At 36.5% G+C, this 23,811-nt stretch overlaps 1 protein-coding gene across 4 annotated transcripts in view; it reads right to left on the minus strand.

Annotated features, from left to right (window-relative positions):
- The window catches only part of ITPR2 (inositol 1,4,5-trisphosphate receptor type 2), a gene marked incomplete at its 5' end in the record, with an annotated part of 524,405 nt that overhangs the window by 74,596 nt on the left and 425,998 nt on the right, over positions 1-23,811 (minus strand). For all 4 annotated transcript variants that reach the window (XM_082665011.1, XM_082665010.1, XM_082665012.1 and 1 more), the window contains 4 exons: positions 2,254-2,346; positions 6,604-6,799; positions 10,056-10,220; positions 21,827-22,002. In XM_082665011.1, coding sequence (XP_082521137.1) covers positions 2,254-2,346; positions 6,604-6,799; positions 10,056-10,220; positions 21,827-22,002 — 630 coding nt within the window. The remainder of the gene's footprint in view (positions 1-2,253; positions 2,347-6,603; positions 6,800-10,055; positions 10,221-21,826; positions 22,003-23,811) is intronic.

The raw sequence follows: 23,811 nt of genomic DNA on the forward strand, positions 1-23,811 counted from the left end.
GGATTAGTGTGGGAAGGAGTCAGAATCAAGAGAAGCCAGTAACGGGTTCAGACGAACTTCACATTGGGAATATTGGCAAACATGATGTATCTGGGCTTTGGCAAGGAGGCTTTGAGAAGGAGCCTCATGAGATATTTTTTAAAAGAAGGAGGAACATGGGATAAGTGGTCGTTTATTTAAGGCAGATTTCTTTGTGGGTGAATAATGCACAAAACATGACTATGTTAATCTGAAAGCACATTTCTGGTGGCCACACACCGGAGGACTCTGTCCTTAGCACTGTCCCCGTGCAGCACTTCTAGCACCTTTAATGAAAATCTTTTGAGGTTGGCAGAATTTTTTTTCTGTTAAGAGCCAGATGGTAAATATTTTAGGCGTTGTGGGTCACATACAGTCTCCATTGCATCTTTTTCATTAAAGAAAAAAAAAAACTTAAAAAAAAGCTGCAACCATTCTTAGCCCGAGGGGTGTACAGAAACAGGTGACAATTCGTATTTCCCCACGGCCCAGGTTTGCCAACCGTGTTCTAGAGCTTATCAAACTTGAGGATGACGTGAGAGAGAATGAATATTCTGCTTAATAGAATCAGGACCCATAAAGATACCATGAGCCTCATGGCACGTGAGCACTGGAAGGGACCTGAAACCTAGAGATCATCTGTCAAGAAGTCCCTCCTCTATTCACAGGACAAACTGGGACAACCTGGGATTATGGGCTGGCAGAAAGATATAGACATAAGTGCATGATTTTATACTTGAAATCCCAAACTCCCAATTATGTGAGCACAGAATAGGCATTTATGGCTTGACAGCTGAACCAGGGAAGAACGGCATTTTAGCCAAGAGTCAGTCAAATATGGGTCAAGCGTGTGGTGTGACTGCAAACTGCACCATCCTAAACATGGTCACACCACTCAGCTTCTTGCCTCGGAGTGTTACATGAAGAGTCATCGCTGTAATATGTGAGGAAGCTGAAAAAATTGGAGGTATATAAGCCAGGGGATGCATGTAACGGGATTTTAGAAACTTCAGAGCACAGCAAAGCTACACAAGTAGAGAAGGAGCTGGTTTGTGGTTTATAGGCCTGAACTGGGTACCCAGGAGGTCAGGGGGGAAAGAAGTCTGAGTGGCAGCTGTTCACAGTGCCTGAGCTGCTGGGACGCGGAAATGGACCATATGCATGTGTTTAATTCTCCCTTTAAGTCATAGAGCATTTAGTCAGTAGAAGAGACTGTCCATTTTTGTTGGACTTCAAGCAACAGTCCAGCATCTTAAGGCAAAAGGCAACTTGGGGAAAAAGGCTCTATCATTATGACCAAACAATGTGCTTCCAGATGGAAGTGGAGAAATCCATCCTTACGCTGTGATTAACTCTTGCTTCCCTCATTTTCTCTGAGTCTGATTTTGCCCTCTGTAGACATAACAGAGACTAAATCTATTCCTTTTTTATATACAGAACTCTTGAAATATCTAAATGCTCCCTAAATCTTTGCTGCTTCTGGAAACAGATCACTAATTCCTTCTACAGTTCATTAAATTTCACACATGCCATAGTTTCCAAATTCCTGCCACATCCTTCGAGAACAGATTAGAGTTTAAAAAATTCTTTTTATATGCATGGTTCCATTTGTTCCTTTGGAGGCAGGGAAAGTATCATATGCCCTATCTATCTATCTATCTACCTACGTACCTATGTACCGAGATAGATCTCCCTCTCTCCCTCCCTCCCTCCCTTCCTTCCTTCCTCCCTCTCTTTCAGGACAAGCCATCTGAACAAGGTCCAGGAAATTTGCATAACATATGCAAGACATAGACCTAGAAAGTGGCAGGTCAGGGATTATAACCAAGCTTTTTGAGTTCTAAACCCATGCTTTTCCATTCTTTGTTAAAGGATGGATTCTTCTGTTAAAGGCAATATATTCTTAGTTAAAGGCTATACAGTGGAAAGGGTCTTGCTTAGTGTGGTATGGTTTTGCAATATGGTGACAGAATTTTTAGCAGCATGTACCACAGGGTAAATTTGATAAATTCTCATGATTACAAATAACGCAAGGAACAGGGTGAGGATACAAAATGACGGATGTGAGAATCCTTTCTCTAGTTGGAAACTTTTAGGTTCTTTTACCCTCCATTCTTCTATTTCAACTCACCATGAAATTTTTAGAGCAACTCTCTAACCTATAATAACTTTAATCAAATAAACATAACTTCAGAAGTATCGAGTTCATGCTGTCCTGGAGCCCTTTTTACAGACCTGTATTTGAAGCCGGTATTGTGGGTGAGCAGTTGTCCTTTTCACATGTTCCCAGGATTGAAGTTAAAGTCATAGCAGAAACTGCATTGCTACCTGAGAACACACAATAGAGACACGGTATAGAGACAAATATGCAAGTGACAAGAAATGAGCAGACACATTACCAAGGCACATAAATAAAAGGTGCTATTACTCCAAATTAGCTGTGTTCCTAAAGTTTTTAGTTAAGTTAGTGTAGCATTCCGCACACAGTCTTGCCTACTGAATCAATTTTATAAATAGAGAATAGGTTCATGGGCCAACCCACTAAAAGCCTTTTCTATCTTTCTAAAGTGGCTGAGATAAACGACTAATAATACTGCAGGCCCTAACCACCATGTGTAACAATGTTCCCATGGCCAAATGCATTCAGGGCTCTGGCTTGGAAATGCCAGAAACATGTTCCCCCAGTGTAGCTGGTAACCCTGAGCTCTCAGCCACTGGTGCCCATGGCTGAGGTAGAGCAAGCAGGAGGTGGCATCTCTTAACGGTAAACTGTGGGTTCCTGGGAACAGGCCATCAAACATCTCAGGGAAGCAAGAATCTTCTGCCAGATCCCTGTTCAGAATCTTTTCTTCCTTAGTCCCCAAGGATCCATCTTTACCCCCTATCTCCCTGGCCCCGATAGAAAAGTAAATAGTAACCTTCTTACCTGTGTAAAACAAGTTGCATATAACAAATTTTGTTGTTAGTACCAAATACAACATGAAGAGGTTCGTTCCTCTCAAACCTGTTTTTCACATGGAGCCACCAAGGAAAGTCCAGAAGGTGGAGGGAGAGGATTAAGTTCATTTTCATATACTGAGGAAATATTCACGTGCATTTCGGGGCAGCACCCACCGAGGTTAGCCTGATTGTTTGATGAGGCGAAGGCAGAAGTGGGGAATGGTGGCTGGAGTTTGGACGTGTGATGAGGAGAGAGACCAGGCTTGGAGTTGCCACCAACACAAGCCCTGGAGCTGAGAGAGCTCGGGTCCATGAGGAAGGGAAGCCGCAAACTTTACCTCCCTGCACCCTGACTGGGGCAGCATGGCAGAAAGGACGGGTACATCACGGGGTGGAGTGAGCATCAAGTGGTCAGAGAGGTGGGGTTCCTGAGTGTTCCCCAGGAGCCATTCCCTTAATTAATATTTACTGACTTCGTGCTAAGCTCTGAGGACTCGGAGTCAGGGCCTTGGAGAACCCACAATCAATTAGGGAATACAGAGAGGTACAGACATAATTATAGTTGAATGGAGGGAGTGGGGTACACGTAAAGTGAGGTAGTGCGTTCAGAGAGGGAGAGGTGAATTCTAGAAAGGAAAAAACAAAGGTTTTTGGAGAAGGATCCATCTAGAGGAGACAGGATTTACACACAGGAAGATGAGGTAGAGGGTAAAGGGGGCAATTCCAGGTACAATCCTATGACAAAAGGTACAGAGGCCAGCAAAGGCACAGACAAGGCAGAGCTTCTAGGCTAATGATTTTAAACCAAGCATCCCACAGCCAGCCCAGGGCCCAGCAAAGTTTTCAAACCCATAAGACACAGAATCAGAACCGTGGTAGGAATGAATGACTTGCACAAGCAGAAGAGAGGCTGAGCGGGGGGAAGCACCTGGGAAGTTTCTGCCATTTTCTGGGGAGAGGAAATGAGGGTAGAAACAGGAGGGCAGCACTGAGGATGGGGAATAGGGGGCAGTGGGAGAGACACTGGAACCTCCGCTTGTCAACACTACCTTCCCGCCAACTCCTTGGGCTTGTCTAAGACATGGATTCCCCTGAACACCGTCAAGTGCAGGCTCCTGCATCTACAGAGTCAGATTCCACTGGTGTCAGAGGTGGGATATGCATTGTCCTAAACTCCCAAGGCCATTTGCAAATTATTGGTCCTCTGCTCTCATATCCATCTGCGGTGCACCTGCCATTCAGCTCTAGAACCTCAACCTTCTCTCTTTGTTCACTGATTTCTTCACATTCACTGAAGAACTGTGTACCCAATTTCACTTGCTCCCTAGATGTGCTATGTTTGATAATTTCACTCAACTTTGGGAGAAAATAGTTTTCAATAATTGAAAGAATAAACTTTATGCTACATATCCACAGACATAATATATAGTATTAGGAATTAAATTTAAAATGTTATGAAAATATGAGTGCTTCTTCCAGGGCATGGTACCACATACACTCTCTATGAAACAAAAACTCTCAGTCTATGAAGAATCAAGAGTTTAACTTTGTTAGCTGTTCTTGTATGCCATATTTTTATAGTATTTACAAATGCTTTCTCTTGTTTAACAACTTTTTATATAAATATGTATAAATATTTTTAGTGAAGATCTTGACATTTTAGTTTTCGTGCTTCCTATTTTGTAGAAGACAGGAAAGAAGACTTTTTTATATTTCTAAAGAAAATATATTCATAATATAATGACGCTAACTTACTTTTTTTTTATTGGAGTATAGTTGCTTTACAATATTGTGTTAGTTTATACTGGACAGCAAAGTGAATCAGCTATATGTACACATGTATCCTCTCTTTTGGGGATTTCCTTCTCATTTAGGTCACCACAGAGCACGGGGTAGAGTTCCCTGTGCTATACAGTAGGTTCTCATTAGTTATCTATTTTATACATAGTATCAATAGTATATATATGTCAATCCCAATCTCCCAATTCATCCCCCACCCCCGTCCCCCTTGGTATCCATACGTTTGTTCTCGACATCTGTGTCTCTATTTCTGCTTGTAAATAAGATTACCTGTACCAATTTTTTCAGATTCCACATATATGCGTTAATATACAATATTTGTTTTTCTCTTTCTGACCTACTTCACTCTGTATGACAGTCTCTAGGTCCATCTATATCTCTACAAATGACCCCATTTCGTTCCTTTTTATGGATGAGTAATATTCTATTGTATGTATGTACCACATCTTCTTTATCCATTCCTCTGGACACTAATTTACTTTTTAAACAACACAATTAAAATTATTTACTACAAGGTTCATAAAACAATAACGACTGTACACGTTTGGATTCAGAAATTGTGACGCTTCAGTGTCAGACTCACTCTGTACTGAATAACTCAATGTGATCATGCCTAGTAAATAATTGAGACAAAGAATTTTGAGAACAGATAGTTTATGATTCACAGATAGTTTAGTACAAGTGGAGTTTTGGGGGTATGTATATACATGAGCTTTTCCTCCAAATATTTACACCTATAAAACTCTAGACAAAGTAACATTTAAGGGAGAAAAAGAAAGGCCATAACAGAAAATATACCATGTGTCTGTGAATAAAGACTACTACCTAGGTCTGAAATTCAGTCTCAAGTTTAATAACTTTCCATCTATGTATATGATGTTTCTATTCCGTGCCTTGATTACTTAGACTAAATAATAGATCTAAATGCCACTTAATTATCCCATATTCTAAAAGCACCACTAATTAAATCCTACTTTTAAATTTGATGGTTTGAAGAAAGAGAGAGTCGTTTTGTGGTTTCCCTTCTCTGCAACCCATAGGCAGTGGAATCACCCAGAGAAACTATCAGCAAAGTGCAGAACTGCAATGTCCATGCAGCAAAACAGGAGAGGAGGAAAGAGACTTAAGAACAAAATTTAACCAAAACAACAAAATGTAGGAAAGGGGGAAAGAAGAAACCATTAGGGAGCATAATAAATAAAAAGTCCAAAGTGAGATGGAAAGAATCACCCCTCATACCACAAGAATCACAGTGAGTATAAATGGGTGATGTCTAACCAGTCAGACAATAAAAACAAATATCATGCAGAAATTCTGACAGTCACATATTCACGGACAGAGCCCCTTAATGACAATATTTTGAGCATTTTTCTATAGCATATTTTCTGACTATCTGATGGTTTCCAAATCAAAGCATTTATGCTTTCCAACTATTCAAGTATAATATAATGTACTGTGAGCAAACATGTATGAAATAATGGTTGTGAATGATGCTGGAAGTTCTTGGGGGAGACATCCCCCAAGAGAAAGAATCCCAAAGCTATTATTACCCTGCACTGAAATTGTCAGCTGTCCCCGGGAGTACAGTCAACACTGTTGAAACTTCTGTACTGAGACTGAGCTCAGGTGACGTTTCTTGTATGAAGATTTTCCTATGCACACTGTCAGCTAACATACAGCGCAGGGGTATTTCACACTCATGAGCTCTTAGTGAACAAGAAAATGTTTTCAAAGGAATGCAAGAAAACATTGCCTCCATCATCATTCATTTGTGATCCTCTTAGCAAGAGATGTACCAGTCAGAGCCGCCATCAGAGCAAGCTCATTTAGTGGTAACAGCAATACCTGTAAGGGGAGTTCTGTTTTTCAGCCTATCCACCTCCATAGTGAAGTCATCCTTCAGAAAAAGGAATCCAATAATGGAAAACAGGTAGACAAGGATGAGGGCGAGGACTGCAGTTAGAATAATGGAGCGGCCATTCCGTGTGACACTTTTTATGACATTGAGCAGAGTCTCTTCTCTATATACTAAATCAAAAAGCTACAAAACCAAAGAGAACAAAAACAAGGAAAAAAAGGCAATGAAGCAAAGGGTGAATAAATACAAAGGTAATCACAAATACAAATGCAGACCATTTTAATTTACCTGTGAGAGAATAACAGTATAAATAACAACTTAAAAATGAACCAAAATATGTATTTCTTCTCCAGTTTGAATGTGTTAATAAACTGTTTTTCAATAAAGATAACTCTAACACAATATATAATGTGCATCTGTTGGTTTCATAACCAATGTAGTATGAATTTTTTAAGACATGGTAATAGCACAGCTTCAAATTTGAATTTAGAAAAATTGTAATACGATACATAACCAACTTAGCTACTTATTCCCTATTTTTAGCCTTTCCGATATTCTGTAGTTGCTTCTAGAATATGTAAAATGGCTAACATGAGAATGCTGAATTAGGGAACTAAGTGATGAATAATTGAAGGATTCATTCAACGGATTGTTTAATCAAGGGATTAGAGGTGAAATGACATGAATTCAATTTTATGAGCCCACTAAAATAGAAAAGGTATGAAATTTAAAAATATTTGAGAAATGCAAACATCTTTCTTACTAAACAGGTAGATTGAGGGCAAAACCTATTACTTTAGTAGATGCTTTTGGGAACAGAAGTATAAACAGAAATATAATTCACAAGTGTTAATTCACTTCCTCTATGGATAATGGGTTATTCTCCATTTTGTGTTTAGTAGTTGACAATCCATATGCACTGGTCAAGAATCTAGGTATGTGTTTGCTATCTGCAGTCAACTTTAAGAACAATTTTACTTATTGCTATATTTAAAGTTGAAATTATACATTCGCAACTACATGTTTCATTATTAAAAGCTGGTTAAAAGCAGTATTAACATTTACTTTAATGAAGGCATAAGTATCAGTTTAGAAATGAATAGTATTTTTGATATTAGAATAACTGGGGTTTGTTTTCTGCTATCTATGGGGAGTGATTAAAATCTCTGAGCTGGTTGAAATGATTAATACCAGTGTCGCTCATCCCTTCAGAAACACCAGGGCCTTGTACTCTGTTTTTCAGAGTTTTGAGGCTTATACAGTTACTTTCCAATTTAACTATAGTCTTGCAAATAATTGCTGTAAATATATTAACTTGTTTGCTCACCTTAGGACACTGATGTTTTTTGATGGTCAAACACAAAAACATATGTTTAACTATTTTGCTATCTGTTTATCTCCTGGAGGGAGATACAACCTTTAGAAGCAAATTCCTTATTCTTCCCTAAAGACAAATTAAGTAATGCAAGTTCAGCTTCCACATTACTGACCTGGCTTATTTAACTTATTTAAGCATTTAGTTGACAGAAAGGAGATTTTCCCTCAGCTGAACACTGGCTTAAAGAAAAGGTCTGGAAATGGTTCCAGATCATTTCTGGATAGTTTATGAAAGTTTATAGTTTTCAGAAGCCCATAGGATACTTGATGAAAATGCATATTCCTGGGCCCTATTCCATACCCATGGAATCAGAATCTTGAGAATGCAAAGGTATTGATGTTGGACAGGTGAACGGTTCCTTCCATTTATTTCTCAAAGGAAAAATCTAGAGTGTGGTTTCTATTACCGGTTAAAGGATTGGCATTTGTGGACACAACTGGGAATGCAAATTCATATATTTTTTAAAACATAAAAATATTTTAAAAATACATTTAAATACCATTTTGACATTATGTCCATTAAAATTTTCTTCTAGTCCTCTAAACATGAAAATGGAATATATCCTTTTTATAACCAACCCAATGAAAACAAATTAGCATAAGTGTTGTATGATTTGAAAAACATGAGAGAAAAATGCAACTGGAAATTAAGGTTAACATAAATTAAAAGTAACATTACTATTAATAACTCATACAATAATTCAAATACACCTTTATTTTTTCAAAAACCTTTCCTTAAATAACAAAGATTTTACATGTATCATTTCACATGTTTTTCATATTATTTCTTTAATGGGTCTTGATATTACTAGGCTCTCATATTACCCCTATCCATTTTATAGACAAGGAGGTTGAAGCACAAAAACATAATAAATATTACATATTTTTTACAGTCAGGGAAAAGAGCTGGGTATAATAGACCTTTACCTATCACAGGCAGATATTAAAAAATGCAATTTTTGTGGTGAATTAGAGCAAAGAAGGAATTCATTAGGATCCTCGGATCAGAAAAAAAAGTCTACTTTTGATGGCTGAATACTAATCTAACTTAAGTGGCTGAATACTAATCTAACTTAGCTGCCTGGAAGATAATTTTGTATCCTTATGTTGATAAGGGACAAATCCGCTCTTCACTGTGGCTCTTTCAAGTGTTTTAGGGTAAACAGAAAATTAGTTTCTTACTTAATCTTCCTACATGGGTGAGCTAGGTCACAGGGAAGCAGGAGGCAATGAATTTGCCCCTCATGACCCAAGAAAACCAGGTCAGCATAATGTTTTTAGATCTTCAGCTTGTTTTCAGGGATTATTTTATTGGGTAGTGCTCTCCTCTGCATAGCAACTGTGAGCTGAAGATATGAATAAATTGTTCCTCTGGCATCATGATGCTAACCTGGTAATGCTCTAAGTTTCAAAACATTACCATATACTTGTATTGACTCCTCTCCTGGTTTATAGCTACAGAACATATATGTAGGAAGGAAAACTGATAACCAGCAAAAAAACAAAACCAAAACCAAAATGCGGCTTTAGAAGAAATCTGAAAATCCACTTAATGAATAGATATATGTAAATCAGCTTAACAACAACAACATATTAAATCTAAAACTATAAGACTGCCCTTAAAACAACTCATCATCTTTTTGCTAAGTTGGCTTTCCCCTTCATTTTATTTATATGCCATTCTAAAGATACACAAAATATTTGCTGTTATAAATAAATGCAATGAATTCAGTACCAAGAAAGTATATCCCTTTTCTTGTTGAAGAATCTCTAAGGGAAATATGACTTGGCTGAAACCCAAAGCAGCCTGCTATACAAAGCCTGGGTCAAGAGGTGGGTCTCAGAGATAAAATAAAGAATTGTACCACCTATGTCGTTTCTCAGAGATAAAGACTAAAAATAATAATAATGCATGATTTTCCTAGGCAAGTCTAAAAATAACATAATTTGTCCTAAATGCCAGACTCTGCTTAAAAAAAAAAAAATCAAAGGAAGAAGCATAAGAAGCAGCAGCATTATGTATTTTTTTCAGCAGTGACTATCCACATAGAGATGTACTCACCAGGAAGCTATAGAAGAATTCGTGAACAAAGAGGCCCAGCATGCAAACCAGGACATACGCTACATGGTAGAGAAAGGCCATATCCAGGATGACCGCTCGGTACCCTCGGGTGAACGTGCCACGATTTCCGACAAAACTCACCAGAAATACGATTTTATTACAAAGCTAAAGGGAGGAAAAGATTCGATTTTACTGTCTTATTTGTTCTGAAACTCACAAAAACAGCATGTCATTGACAAAACCTATTATTCACAAAGTCTGTGGTTTTCTTTTATGATTTCTCGTTTGTAATTTTTCAGCACTGCTTACAAATCTGCATGTAAACACCATAGAGACAAACCCTGTATTCTTTGCAGTTCCAGGAAAAGAGAGGAAGAGTGATTAAGAGCCGTAGCTCTGCAGTCAAGACAGGCATGAATTTAAATGCTAGTTTTCCCACTACTATTATCTGACCCAGGCCATGCAACTGGAAGCCTTGGTTGTTTCTTCTCAAAAATTGGAATAAAGGAATTCCCACCTCATAGAACTCTTCAAGGAATTAAATAATTCATAATGAATATGAAGCCCTTAGTACAAGGACTCTTGAAATATTACTCATTATATTTTCCATATTAAAAGTAATAATGCAGTGTTTTCATTATTATACTATAAATGAAATAGAAAAATATATTTTCAGAAAACATCCAGAGATTTGTCCTCGATTTTTTTATCCTGGACTTTCTCTACTGAATATTATTTTAAACAAGTAGGCCATTAAAAATTATGTTTGTATTTAATTTACTCTACATTCATAAAAAATATAAATATACTTCTCTACCTAGATTAAAATAAATATAATACTTGGATGTATCTTCTAAGTCCTATGTATGGTAATTATTCAGTAAACGTTTTGGAGTGTTTATTATGCTTGGTACCATGCAGAGCAGGGGTCCCCAATCCCCAGGCTGTGGACTGGTACCAGTCTGCGGACTGTTAGGAACCGGGTGGCACAGCAGGAGGTGAGCGGCAGGCCAGCGAGGGAAGCTTCATCTGCCGCTCCCCATCGCTCCCCATCACTCCCATTACCGCCTGAATCATTCCCCCCAACCCCCGTCCGTGGAAAAAATGTCTTCCACAAAACCGGTCCCTGGTGCCAAAAAGGTTGGGGACCGCTGATGTAGAGTATTCAAATTAAAAATACATTTAAATACAGAAATTTACATACAGAAATTTAAATACAGAAATTTATACTGAGGTTCTTTGGCAATGGTATCATATTTGTTTTTATATGTCCAAACCTAACTTTGGGAAGACAGCTTGCTCTTTGCAACATCATAGATTTTTTTCCATGTATATGAAAGAAACTGCCTTATGGAATGATTTTAAATAACATAAGAAGGAGCACAACACTTTGGGCAGAAGTAAAATTTGAGAGGTTGGAAAAACCTTTTCCTTCCACTTTCTGAAATCCAAATCAATACAGATAAAATGAGAAATGGTTTATCATTGCACGTTGTGAGGATGACCAAACCAAGTCAACAACACAGCAATTAAAAACTTCAAACCTTTCCTAAGTTTGCCCCATGTTAATTAAATATCCTCTCAATAATAGATATTATCAATTTCATCATCTTGTTAACTTGAATAATGTTAAATAGAAAGTCTTACTTCACTATTTAGTGTTACATCATCACACCTTTACATTACTATTAAATATAGCTACTGTATTAATGGATGTCTTTATGTTTACTATCCAAAAGCAAGTTTAATTCATTCACCCATATCATCAATATGAAATAGAAATAAGAAGTTCTATAAAAAATAAAATTAAAAATTAAAATTATGACTTTTCAGAAGGATGAATTATATGTTGAAGACAAATTGTTTAAATGTTGTGTATTTGAGTCATAAAAAAATTATGCAGGAAAACTATAAGTCCTATATACTTATAGGAAAAGGGATACATTGAATTCAGGTTCTCAAGAGCAATATAGTTCAATTCTCAAATAATGCAAAAGCAAGGGCACACTTCTGCCTAAAAGGGCCTCTGCCATTCTTGCATGAAAAAGAAAGATTCGCCTTATTTGTTTCAGGTTAATTTTTTTGAACCTTGACCTAAAGCTTCATATTGATGAATATGCTCCTTTTCTCTTGATGGAGCCAATGCTGGTAGTGGCAGCCACCTATTTCTGCAGAGATCAGAAACAAGGAAACTGCTGTCTTTTAATTTTGAAGTATTCATACCATGAAGAAATAAGTGTAAGTATAAATGATTTGGGTAGGAAAAAACTTGAACGCTGGTTTTTCCTGATGCATGACCTGGAAATTTGCAAATTAGTTTTATTGAGCATTTTCCATGAAAGCTGGGAATATTTATGGAAATGAAGAAGTTACAGAAACATTCTCCCATTTCATGTCATGACTTACTTGACATTGTCTAACCAGTCCTTCGTTTGTCAATACCATTACATAGGCGATCATTACTTCTGTGGCAAGCGTTCATGTGGGCAACAATAAACGGGGGGTGTGGGAACTGAGCAAGGTGGTTAAAAGGCCATCTTCTGATCTGGTGTTGGAAGGACCCTCGAGTCAGTACACAAATACCGATATAAATGATCACAACCGTCCCTTATATTTTTTTCTTTCTCCATCTATTCTTCAAAGCTGCCCTTGATATATTTTTCATTGAGAATGGGATAAATTGTGTGAAGGTTGGGGGAAAAAGTGGCAGGTGGGGGAGGGAAACGGCAGCAATGTAAGCTCTCTGTACAGCCTTTTAAAAGTAACACATAATCCAAATGATGGTCTTCCAAAACAGAAAAATGAATGTTCATTTGTTAATCAATGTATACTAAAACAAATTCATTAATTTTAACTAGGTAAATTAATTATACAGTATAGTAATATTTTCATAGATACTTTATATTTCATTGATATGTCTTTGCAGGACTTTTTTTTTAAACAGTGCAATATAGTGGGAAGACCCTGGCTTAGAAGTTGGGCCATCAGGGTTCCAGTCTTGGCTCTGCCACTAATTACTTAGGTAAATCCTCCTGGTGTCTATAGGATGTATACACTCATTTCTAAAATGAAATGACTAGAAGGGAATAAGCCTTAAGGTGCCTCACAGCTCTAGAATTTTATGTGGTGTCCCTTAAAGTTTGCTATTTTATGTGATCACAGAAATTTATAGCTGCCTTTATATAATCCTTTCTGTCTTACTTGGTTCTATGTCCCTGATCAATAATCCTATCCCCATCTTACACTGTTCCTATTTATTTTCCAACAATAATTATAGCAAAAAAAGATTGTCTACTATTTATTAAAAAGTAAAATTGAATCTATTGTCTTGAACTGCAGTTTAACTATATTACTATATATTCATCAACCTTCTTACTAAAAAATCAGATTATCTGATTCAAAAATCTCCATTTCAGTGATGTTACATCTTGGGCAGGATAAGGTTCTACAGTCAAAGCGTGAGGCAAAATTGTCATGTAGTCAAAATCACCCAAGAGATCTTTTAAATTGCCAGCGAAACAGTACAGTAAACGAGGGTGGTGTAAACTGTAGTGTCTCTTACTAAATTCAACACATGCTAGTATTCTCCCAGCACTGGGGCAGTTTTCTGTTTCTGCAACTGAATATCAGAAGTGGGAACATCAGTGACTGTATTATATGAAAAACAGGGAGTGTGTGTGTGTGTGTGTGAGAAAGAAAGGACGGGAATATGAATGTTTTGACTCAATATATTTCACAGGTGTTTATTGTATTATTTATTATAAAAATCTAAACAATAAGAATTAATGAAATGGTTAAATAAATTATATAACATCCATATAACTGGTTAATACTATCATTATTAAAATGAGATTTATAAATAAGTTTGATGGTATGAAAACATATTAAGTGATCCCAAACTGATAAAATGTGTTTATATTTGCCAAAATAATGTTAATTTTCATTAGCAATAACTAAAAATGTAACGTAGAGGTGGGAAGAAAACTGTACTGGGTTATAAGATATGCTTTTCTAACAGAGAAGAACATTTGAATTTTTAAAAACAACTCAAATATTGAGGTAACCCCCGTGACAAGACAGAGAAGCGAGCTGCAAGCTAAATACAAATTTTTTAGAAACTAGCAAAGATGATAAAGATGAAGCAACATAATACACAGAAACTGATAATACTAAGTGCTCAGAATATAGATTGAGGTTTTTTCCTCCCACTTGATTCCTTTACCAAAAAAAGGACTTTCTGTGTTTGCTTAACACCGTGAAAGACACTGAGTCAGAAACAAACAAGTCCCTGTGAACCAAAATACAAACACTTTTACGATCATGACAGCAATGTTTTATAATTAAATCCTACTTCATGTATTAGATACTGGTAAATGGCAGCCTTTATTGCTATTATTATCGTACTATTGTTCTTTTCTAAATCTTCATACTAATCTTCTGAACTGATCTTCTCAACAACCTGATGAGGACAGACTAGGCTTTAATATCTTCATTTCACTGATGACAAGAATGAAATTCAGAGGCTTGCTATTTACCTAAGGTCTGGAATTCTGATGCTCATTAAGGCTTAACTCTCAGGTAGACGATTTTTCCCTGTTTCTGATACCTATAACTTTAGCAATTATAGTTCCACCTGTTACATAATGCAAAGTTTTAAGTGTAAATTAAGTTAATAAATACGTTAAAATCTAAGGGAAAAACATGATTGATTTATGTTTTCTTTTTTTTCCTACCTCCTAGGAAATGGTAAACCATAGACAGTTCTGTAATGAGCCTGTTATGTTAAACGTTAAGGTAAATGATATTTGCTAAAATGTTTTTATTAATCTGTACAGTATCAAAACTATAGGTAAAAACTCTTCTATCAATATCTATCATAACAAAATTACAATTATTCCATTCAACTTGTCCCAAATCAAAGCTAATATTTTCTTTGGTCAAAATACCCTGGACAGGCAGATCATAATGTATCATTTGGGGACTGTGCAAACGAGTGTTTTATGCTGTGAAGGCTATTAGACTACCCACAGATTCACATAGTTAATAAGAAAATTATATCTCCATGTAGATTTCTTCTCAGGAAGAAATTAAAGTATAACACTTGCTGCTCTTATGAAGTTATTTTTTTAATTAAATTAATTAATTTATTTTACACAGCAGGTTCTTATTAGTAATCCATTTTATACATACTAGTGTATAAATGTCAATCCCAATCTCCCAATTCATTCCACCACCACCCCCCACCCCGCTTTGCCCTCTTGGTGTCCATACATTTGTTCTCTACATCTGTGTCTCTATTTTTGCCTTGCAAACTGGTTGATCTGTACCATTTTTCTAGATTCCACATATATGAATTAATATACAATATTTGTTTTTCTCTTTCTGACTTAACTTCACTCTGTATAACAGTCTCTAGGTCCATCTATGTCTCTAAAAATGACCCAGTATCATTCCTTTTTATGGCTGAGAAATATTCCATTGTATATATGTACCATATTTTCTTTATCCATTCATCTGTCAATGGGCATTCAGGTTGCTTCCATGACCTGGCTATTGTAAACAGTGCTGCAATGAATACTGGGGTGCATGTGTCTTTTTGAATTATGGTCTTCTCAGGGTATATGCCCAGTAGTGGGATTGCTGGGTCGTATGGTAGTTCTATTTTTAGCTTCTTAAGGAACCTCCATACTGTTCTTCATAGTGGCTGTATCAGTTTCATTCCCACCAACAGCACAAGAGGGTTCCCTTTTCTCCACACCCTCTCCAGCATTTGTCGTTTGCAGATTTTCTTAGGATGCCCATTCTAACTGGTGTGAAGTGATACCTCATTGTAGTTTTGATTTGCATTTCTCTAATAATTAGTGATGTTGAACAGCTTTTCATGTGTCTCTTGGCCATCTGTATGTCTTCTTTGGAGAAATGCCTATTTAGGTCTTTGGCCATTTTTTGATTGGGTTGTTTGTTTTTTTAATATTGAGCTGCATGAGCTGTTTATATTTTTTGGAGATTAATCCTTTGTCCATTGCTTTGTTTGCAAATATTTTCTCCCATTCTGAGGGTTGTGTTTTCATCTTGTTTATGGTTTCCTTTGCTGTGTAAAAGCTTTTAAGTTTCATTAGGTCCCATTTGTTTATTTTTGTTTTTATTTCCATTACTCTAGGAGGTGGGTCAAAAAAGATCTTGCTGTGATTTATGTCAAAGTGTGTTCTTCCTATGGTTTCCTCTAAGAGTTTTATAGTGTCCAGTCTTACATTTAGGTCTTTAATTCATTTTGAGTTTATTTTTGTGTATGGTGTTAGGGAGTGTTCTAATACATTTAGGTCCTTAATCCATTTTGAGTTTATTTTTGTGTATGGTGTTAGGGAGTGTTCTAATTTCACTCTTTTACATGTAGTTGTCCAGTTTTCCAGGCACCACTTATTGAAGAGACTGTCTTCTCCATTGTATATCCTTGCCTCCTTTGTCATAGATTAGTTGACCATAGGTGCATGGGTTTATCTCTGGGCTATCTATCTTCTTCCATTGATCTATATTTCTGTTTCTGTGCCAGTACCATATTGTCTTGATGACTGTAGCTTTATAGTATAGTCTGAAGTCAGGGAGTCTGATTCCTCCAGCTCTGTTTTTTTCCCTCAAGATTGCTTTGGCTGTTCGGGGCCTTTTGTGTCTCCATACAAATTTTAAGATTTTTTGTTCTAGTTCTGTAAAAAATGCCATTGGTAATTTGATAGGGATTGCATTGAATCTGTAGATTGCTTTGGGTAGTAGAGTCATTTTCAGAATATTGATTCTTCCAATCCACGAAATGCTATATCTCTCCAACTGTTTGTCATCTTTGATATCTTTCATCAGTGTATTATGTTTTTCTGAGTATAGGTCTTTTACCTCTTAGGTAGGTTTATTCCTAGGTATTTTATTCTTTTTGTTAAAGTGGTGAATGGGATTGTTTCCCTTTCTGATCTTTCGTTTTTAGAGTATAGGAATGCAAGAGATTTCTGTGCATTAATTTTGTATCCTGAAACTTTACCAAATTCATTGATTAGCTCTAGTAGTTTTCTGATGGCATCTTTAGGATTAGTTATGTATAGTATCATGTTATCTGCAAACAGTGACAGTTTTACTTCTTTTCCAACTTGGATTCCTTTTATTTTTTTTTCTTCTCTGATTGCTTTGGCTAGGACTTCCAAAACTATGTTGATTGAATAAGAGTGGCAAGAGTGGACATCCTTGTCTTGTTCCTGTTCTTAGTGGAAATGCTTTCAGTTTTTCACCATTGAGAATGACGTTGGCTGTGGGATTGTCGCATATGGCCTTTATTATGTTGAGGTAGGAGGTTCCCTCTATCCCACTTTCTGGAGAGTTTTTATCATAAGTAGGTGTTGAATTTTGTCAAAAGCCTTTTCTGCATCTATTGAGATGATCACATGGTTTTCATTCTTCAATTTGTTAATATGGTGTATCACATACATAGATTTCCGTATACTGAAGAATCTTTGCATACCTGGGATAAATCCCACTTGATCATGGTGTATGATCCTTTTAATGTGTTGTTGGATTCTGTTTGCTAGTATTTTGTTGAGGATTTTTGCATCTACATTCATCAGTGACATTGGTCTGTAATTTTCTTTTTTTGTAGTATCTTTGTCTGGTTTTAGTATCAGGGTGATGGTGCCTCGTAGAAAGAGTTTGGGAGTGTTCCTTCCTCTGCAATTTTTTGGAAGAGTTTGAGAAGGATGGGTGTTAGCTCTTCTCTAAATGTTTGATAGAATTCACCTGTGAAGCCATCTGGTCCTGGACTTCTGTTTGCATCTGAGAAGAAAGTGTAATCTGCTGTTTTCAGATGGAATGTCCTATAAATATCAATTAAATCTATATGGTCTATTGTGTCATTTAAAGCTTGTGTTTCCTTATTAATATTTTGTCTGGGTGATCTGTCCATTGGTGTAAGTGAGGTGTTAAAGTCCCCCACTATTATTGTGTTACTGTCGATTTCCTCTTTTATAGCTGTTAGCATTTATTTGCCTTATGTATTGAGGTGCTCCTATGTTGGGCACGTATATATTTATAATCGTTATATCTTCTTCTTGGATTGATCCCCTGATCATTATGTAGTGTCCTTCCTTGTCTCTTGTAACATTCTTTATTTTAAAGTCTATTTTATCTGATACGAGTATTGCTACTCCAGATTTCTTTTGATTTCCATTTGTATGGAAAATCTTTTTCCATCCCCTCAGTTTCAGTCTGTATGTGTCCCTAGGTCTGAAGTGGGTCTCTTGTAGACAGCATATACATGGGTCTTGCTTTTGCATCCATTCAGCGAGCCTGTGTCTTTTGGTTGGAGCATTTAATCCATTCACGTGTAAGGTAATTATTGATATGTATGTTCCTATGACTATTTTCTTAATTGTTTTGGGTTTGTTTTTGTAGGTCCTTTTCTTCTCTTGTGTTTGCCACTTAGAGAAGTTCCTTTAGCATTTTTTGTAGAGCCGGTTTGGTGGTGCTGAATTCTCTTAGCTTTTGCTTGCCTGTAAAGCTTTTGATTTCTCCATCGAATCTGAATGAGATCCTAGCTGGGTAGAGTAATCTTGGTTGTAGGTTCTTCCCTTTCATCACTTTAAATATATCATGCCACTCCCTTCTGGCTTGTATATTTTCTGCTGAGAAATCAGTTGTTAATCTTATGGGAGTTCCCTTGTATGTAATTTGTCATTTTTCCCTTTTTGCTTTTAATAATTTATCTTTGTCTTTAATTTTTGTCAGTTTGATTACTATGTGTCTCGGCGTGGTTCTCCTTGGGTTTATGCTGCCTGGGACTCTCTGTGCTTCCTGGACTTGGGTGGCTATTTCATTTCTGATATTAGGGAAGTTTTCAACTATGATCTCTTCAAATATTTTCTCAGGTTCTATATCTCTCTCTTCTCCTTCTGGAACCCCAATAATGTGAATGTTGGTGCATTGGATGTTGGTGCATTTAATGTTGTCCCAGAGGTCTCTTAGGCTGTCTTCATTTCTTTTCATTCTTTTTTCTCTACTCTGTTCCATGGCAGTGATTTCCATTGTTCTGTCTTCCAGGTCACTTATGCATTCTTCTGCCTCAGTTATTCTGCTATTGATTCCCTTCTAGTGCATTTTTCATTTCAGTTATTGTATTGTTCATCTCTGTTTGTTCTTTAATTCTTCTAGGTGTTTGTTCTTTAATTCTTCTAGGTGTTTGTTCTTTAATTCTTCTAGGTGTTTGTTCTTTAATTCTTCTAGGTCTTTGTTAAACATTTCTTGCATCTTCTCAATCTTTGCCTTCATTTTTTTTCTTACATCCTGGATCGTCTTCACTATCATTATTCTGAATTCTTTTTCGGGAAGGTTGCCTATTTCCACTTCATGTAATTGGTTTTCTGGTGTTTTATCTTTTTCTTTCATCTGGTATATATTCCTCTGCCTTTTCATTTTGTCTATCTTTCTGTGAATGTAGTTTTCATTCCACAGGCTGCAGGATTGTAGCTCTTCTTGCTTCTGCTGTCTGCCCTCTGGTGATGAATAGTCATTACTTATAGTGGAACTATTCTCACCAAACCAGGCAGAAGTTATCTTTTTATCCTGTCCCATGAGGGGCAAAAGAAAAATTCTCCCAATGTTTTTGGCTTTCCCAATAGATTTTAAAATGTTATTCCATACCTCTTTATATATCCTTAAAGCTTCTGGATGGCAAGAACCACAAATCCTCTATTATTACCATTGTCTATTAGATAACAGAGACCCAATAAATGCTGTTATTTTGGTCTAATTCTGTCTAGCTATTATTTCATTTATCAAATTTGGATTTTCTCACTTGGATTAATGTCTTATTGAGAATCAGTTATCAGTTTAGAAATATTATTTGTTTCTTCAAATAATTGGGTTCAATAGTCAATGTATTTTTTAAAGAAAAAATAATAAGCTGGATGCAGTAATAGGCTTAGAAAAAATCAGATAAATTCATGAAGATTCCTTAATTCACTCGGTTGGAAATTTCGCAAAATTATCTTATTTCCAAAGCACCGAAAGTACTACTTCAGTTCACGTAAACAATTTTTGAATGTTTAAGTGCTAGGCATTAAGGTGGAGGAAAATGGGGTAGGGAGTGAGTGAGGTAGATAGGATTATATCTATGAATGTGACAACCCCTGCCCTCAAGAAACTTACAGAATAACATATTTGGTACTTTACGGAATTCTTTACTGATAGAGCCCTTTGTATGTATAGTATACTTCCCCTTATTCACAATGATTGAGGAATAATTGGTAATTTGGTGACCTGAATGTAATCATTTAATATATATAAACATATAAATATATCTGTCACATATATATATGTATATATATATGTAACCATCACATATATATGTATATATCTGTCATATATATCATGTCCAGTTTTTGAAGAATTATAATATTATAATGTATAATATTATATGTAATATTATAATAGGGGTCAGAAACATAGATTCGGCCATACTAGCTTGGCTTTATAGTTCTCCAAAGTTTGGTTGATTATTTCATTTATTCATTTTCAATATATATTTGCCACCTGTTTTTTATGTGCAAGGCACTGTAAATGTATAAGAATACAAAGATAATCTTTCACTCATTCATTAGTTAATTTAATTAAGAAATATTTGTTGAATACCAATGATGTTCCAGACATTGAATGATCAAGTATTAGTCTTATGAATTGTATAATGTAGTAGGGGAGATACCAGATACAGATATACAGACACCAGAATATAGGATATTATGTTAGAAACCCAGTAAAAAATATAGAAAGTGCTTAGCTATTGAGCAGACATATTAGCAAGATTTATTTACCTGCCACATGTTCTTTCATCAACCTGGTGATTTACCATTTCCTAATATCCCTTTTTAGCTGTGCCATACAAAAAGTTGTCTAGTCCCTTTAAAATTTTATCTCTTGGGCAAAATTACTGCTATTTGCAATAGTAGTCTGGCTTACTTATTCTAAACTTACTTAGCTCAAGTTGTGAAATGTATGCCCTTGTTCTAATATTTCAAAATTAAAAAAAAAATTAGTGGAAAAAAAGTCTCATCTATGCCTTTCACAAGTTAATAGGTTTTGTTCTCATAAAAAGAGTCCAACTTCATATTTTCTCTTACAGCAACCCTTTTCTTTTGGTCATTTTATAAAAGGTATTATTCACTTCTAAAATTCTGCTGAATATAATTTAATCTTTCTCGGATGATTTAGAAGTTACTTTAGGATGTTAACAGTGGCTTAGAGTTAATTTTGTCAATAGCTGCCCATATAGGATGCCAAAGGCATTAAAACTGAATTGGATTAAATTGACTGCAGAGCTGGGTCATGCCCCAAATGCTACCATCTTAAATATATCAAATTTTCACTTGCCATTTTTTTTTTTTTTTTTTTTTTTGCGGTACGCGGGCCCCTCACTGTTGCGGCCCCTCCCGCCGCGGAGCACAGGCTCCAAACGCGCAGGCCCAGAGGCCATGGCCCACGGGCCGAGCCGCTCCGCGGCATGCGGGATCCTCCCGGACTGGGGCACGAACCCAACCACTGAGCCACCAGGGAAGCCCCTCACTTGCCATTTTTCCTTTCTCTCAAAAGTCAATAAAAAAGGCACAAGTTAAACTCTGACTAACTCGGACTCACAATGAATTATAATTTACTGTATATACAGAGTTAAAGCATAGAGTTACAGTTTTATATTTAGTACACTTTTAATTCATCCAGAACAGTAGAAAGCTAAGTAAAATACTTACATTAGCTGCACCAAGAAGTATTAACGTAGGTCCAAGACCTATTGTATATATTGATCTGAGCATTACTGACACAAGAAATGGCCGAATACCCACAGGCTTGGAGAAGAAAAACAGCATAGATGTGCAGACTGCAACTGCTATCCAAAGCAGAACCGAGAACAATGGTGAAAGTGTACCTGTAAAATGTGGAAGGAGTTTATTTTTACTAAGAACAAAACTAGAACAGTCTACTTTATATAATACAGCAAGATAAGCCCTAAAACAGTGAATTTCAAAATAACCCACTCTACACACTGTATACTTAGAGGAAATGTCTCTGTACACATTACTCATTATTACATTTCCAGAAAGTTTGTGATGAATTCCAGGCTGCTTAAATACTCACTAGTCAACGCTCCTTTCATTAAGTCTGAGACTTGTTCATCTTTCTCTCCTACGGGAGTTACATGCTAAATACTTTGGATAGAGGTATCTCACTTGGGAGTCTTAATTCAAAATTTATGATTAATGACCACTAAATGTTCAGCTAAATCATATGGAATCAGGCAGTGAACTCATACCTTGTCCTGTTTTATTATTATCAAGTTTTTATGTTATAGATTCCTCTAAAGAATTCAGAATGTAGAATATCCAGTCTTTAATGAAATAGACCTAAGCTTTAACTGTTAAAACATACAACTGTATTTATGTGTATGAATACATATGTATATATTTAAAAGCCAAATCAACATCTAAAAAAAATGTTCAGCTATTTATGTCATCAGAAAACAGAAGTTCCAAAACTAAACTCCATTACGACAAAAATTTCTTTAGAAATGGCCCTAAAACGGGTTCAAAAATACATTTCCTTTTTTAAAAAGGACAATTCATTGACGTTTGCTCTGACATGGGGATTCAAAGAATCCCCCTCTGAAGGTCATGTGGTGCTATATTTGCAGAAGTAAATTAAAGGGCAACACTCTTGGGCTGATTAGACCTCAGACGTGTGTCTTTAGGCTGATGAAGGCAGAGGGGAAAGAATAAAATAGAGACTTTCCACTAGTGATTTCTCTGGGCCACACCTCTTTTTATTATTTATAAAATTCACTTCTGAATGCAAACACCACGAGTGCTCTGATGTGCAGAGCTTCTGTATTATCATGGACACCATGGAATTATCTGGATTCGGTCAGTGAATTCTGTACAGGCCTTTAGTTCATAGTGAGTGCTAATGGATCCAAAGTAGGCAGGAAGATCCTGTCAGTCATTAAAAAACAAACAAAACAAAAGTCAGATAATGAGCAGCATTGGCTTAGACAGGTTTACTCTTGCAAGGTTGTTCTTATGTTATCTCTCAAAGCAAGCAGTGATGAAAGAGGATTGGGAGCAGAGATCTGATCTGCCCCCTTACCAGATTTATGATCTGATAAGAGTACTTTGAAGATGGTGGGAAAAAAAGGGGTAAGCTGCTTGCTCTGGAAATTACCTTCGATTCCTGGTCTCTGGCAACACGAACAAAATGGGTACCCAACTCATGTGTATTAAGACGCTGGCTTGTGAGCCGTCTATGTCTACCAAAACATAGCCTGACCACCAGCTGCCCGGGTTTCACAGATCTGAAAGAGCCACGGAGAGGATGATGCCTTCCACCTTCTCTCATGCTTACTGGGGCGCCATCAGAACGTGAGCTCTGTCAGCGTGAGGACCACCTCTGGGCCCGTCCCAGTGCCTGGCAGGCAGTAACAAATAAATATTTGCTGACTAGATGAATAAACAGAAACATAACCTGTGAGCTCGTTTTGAATAAGTAACTAAGCCTCCAGTTATAAATTCCCCAAGTTGTGGAGCTTCACTGTTAAGTTTACTAAAACTGCCAACATCTTTGCACACTTAACTCTCAGCCACTCACTGGACTCTTCAGCGTAATTCATAAGCAATGACTCGGTGTGACATGCTTATTTTAAAAGTCTCAGCTTTGGCACTGCTAGTCACACCGTGCACTGTCA

This window comes from Grampus griseus (assembly GCF_964374135.1).
Source record: "Grampus griseus genome assembly, chromosome: 11".
Classification (NCBI taxonomy): Eukaryota; Metazoa; Chordata; class Mammalia; order Artiodactyla; family Delphinidae; genus Grampus; species Grampus griseus.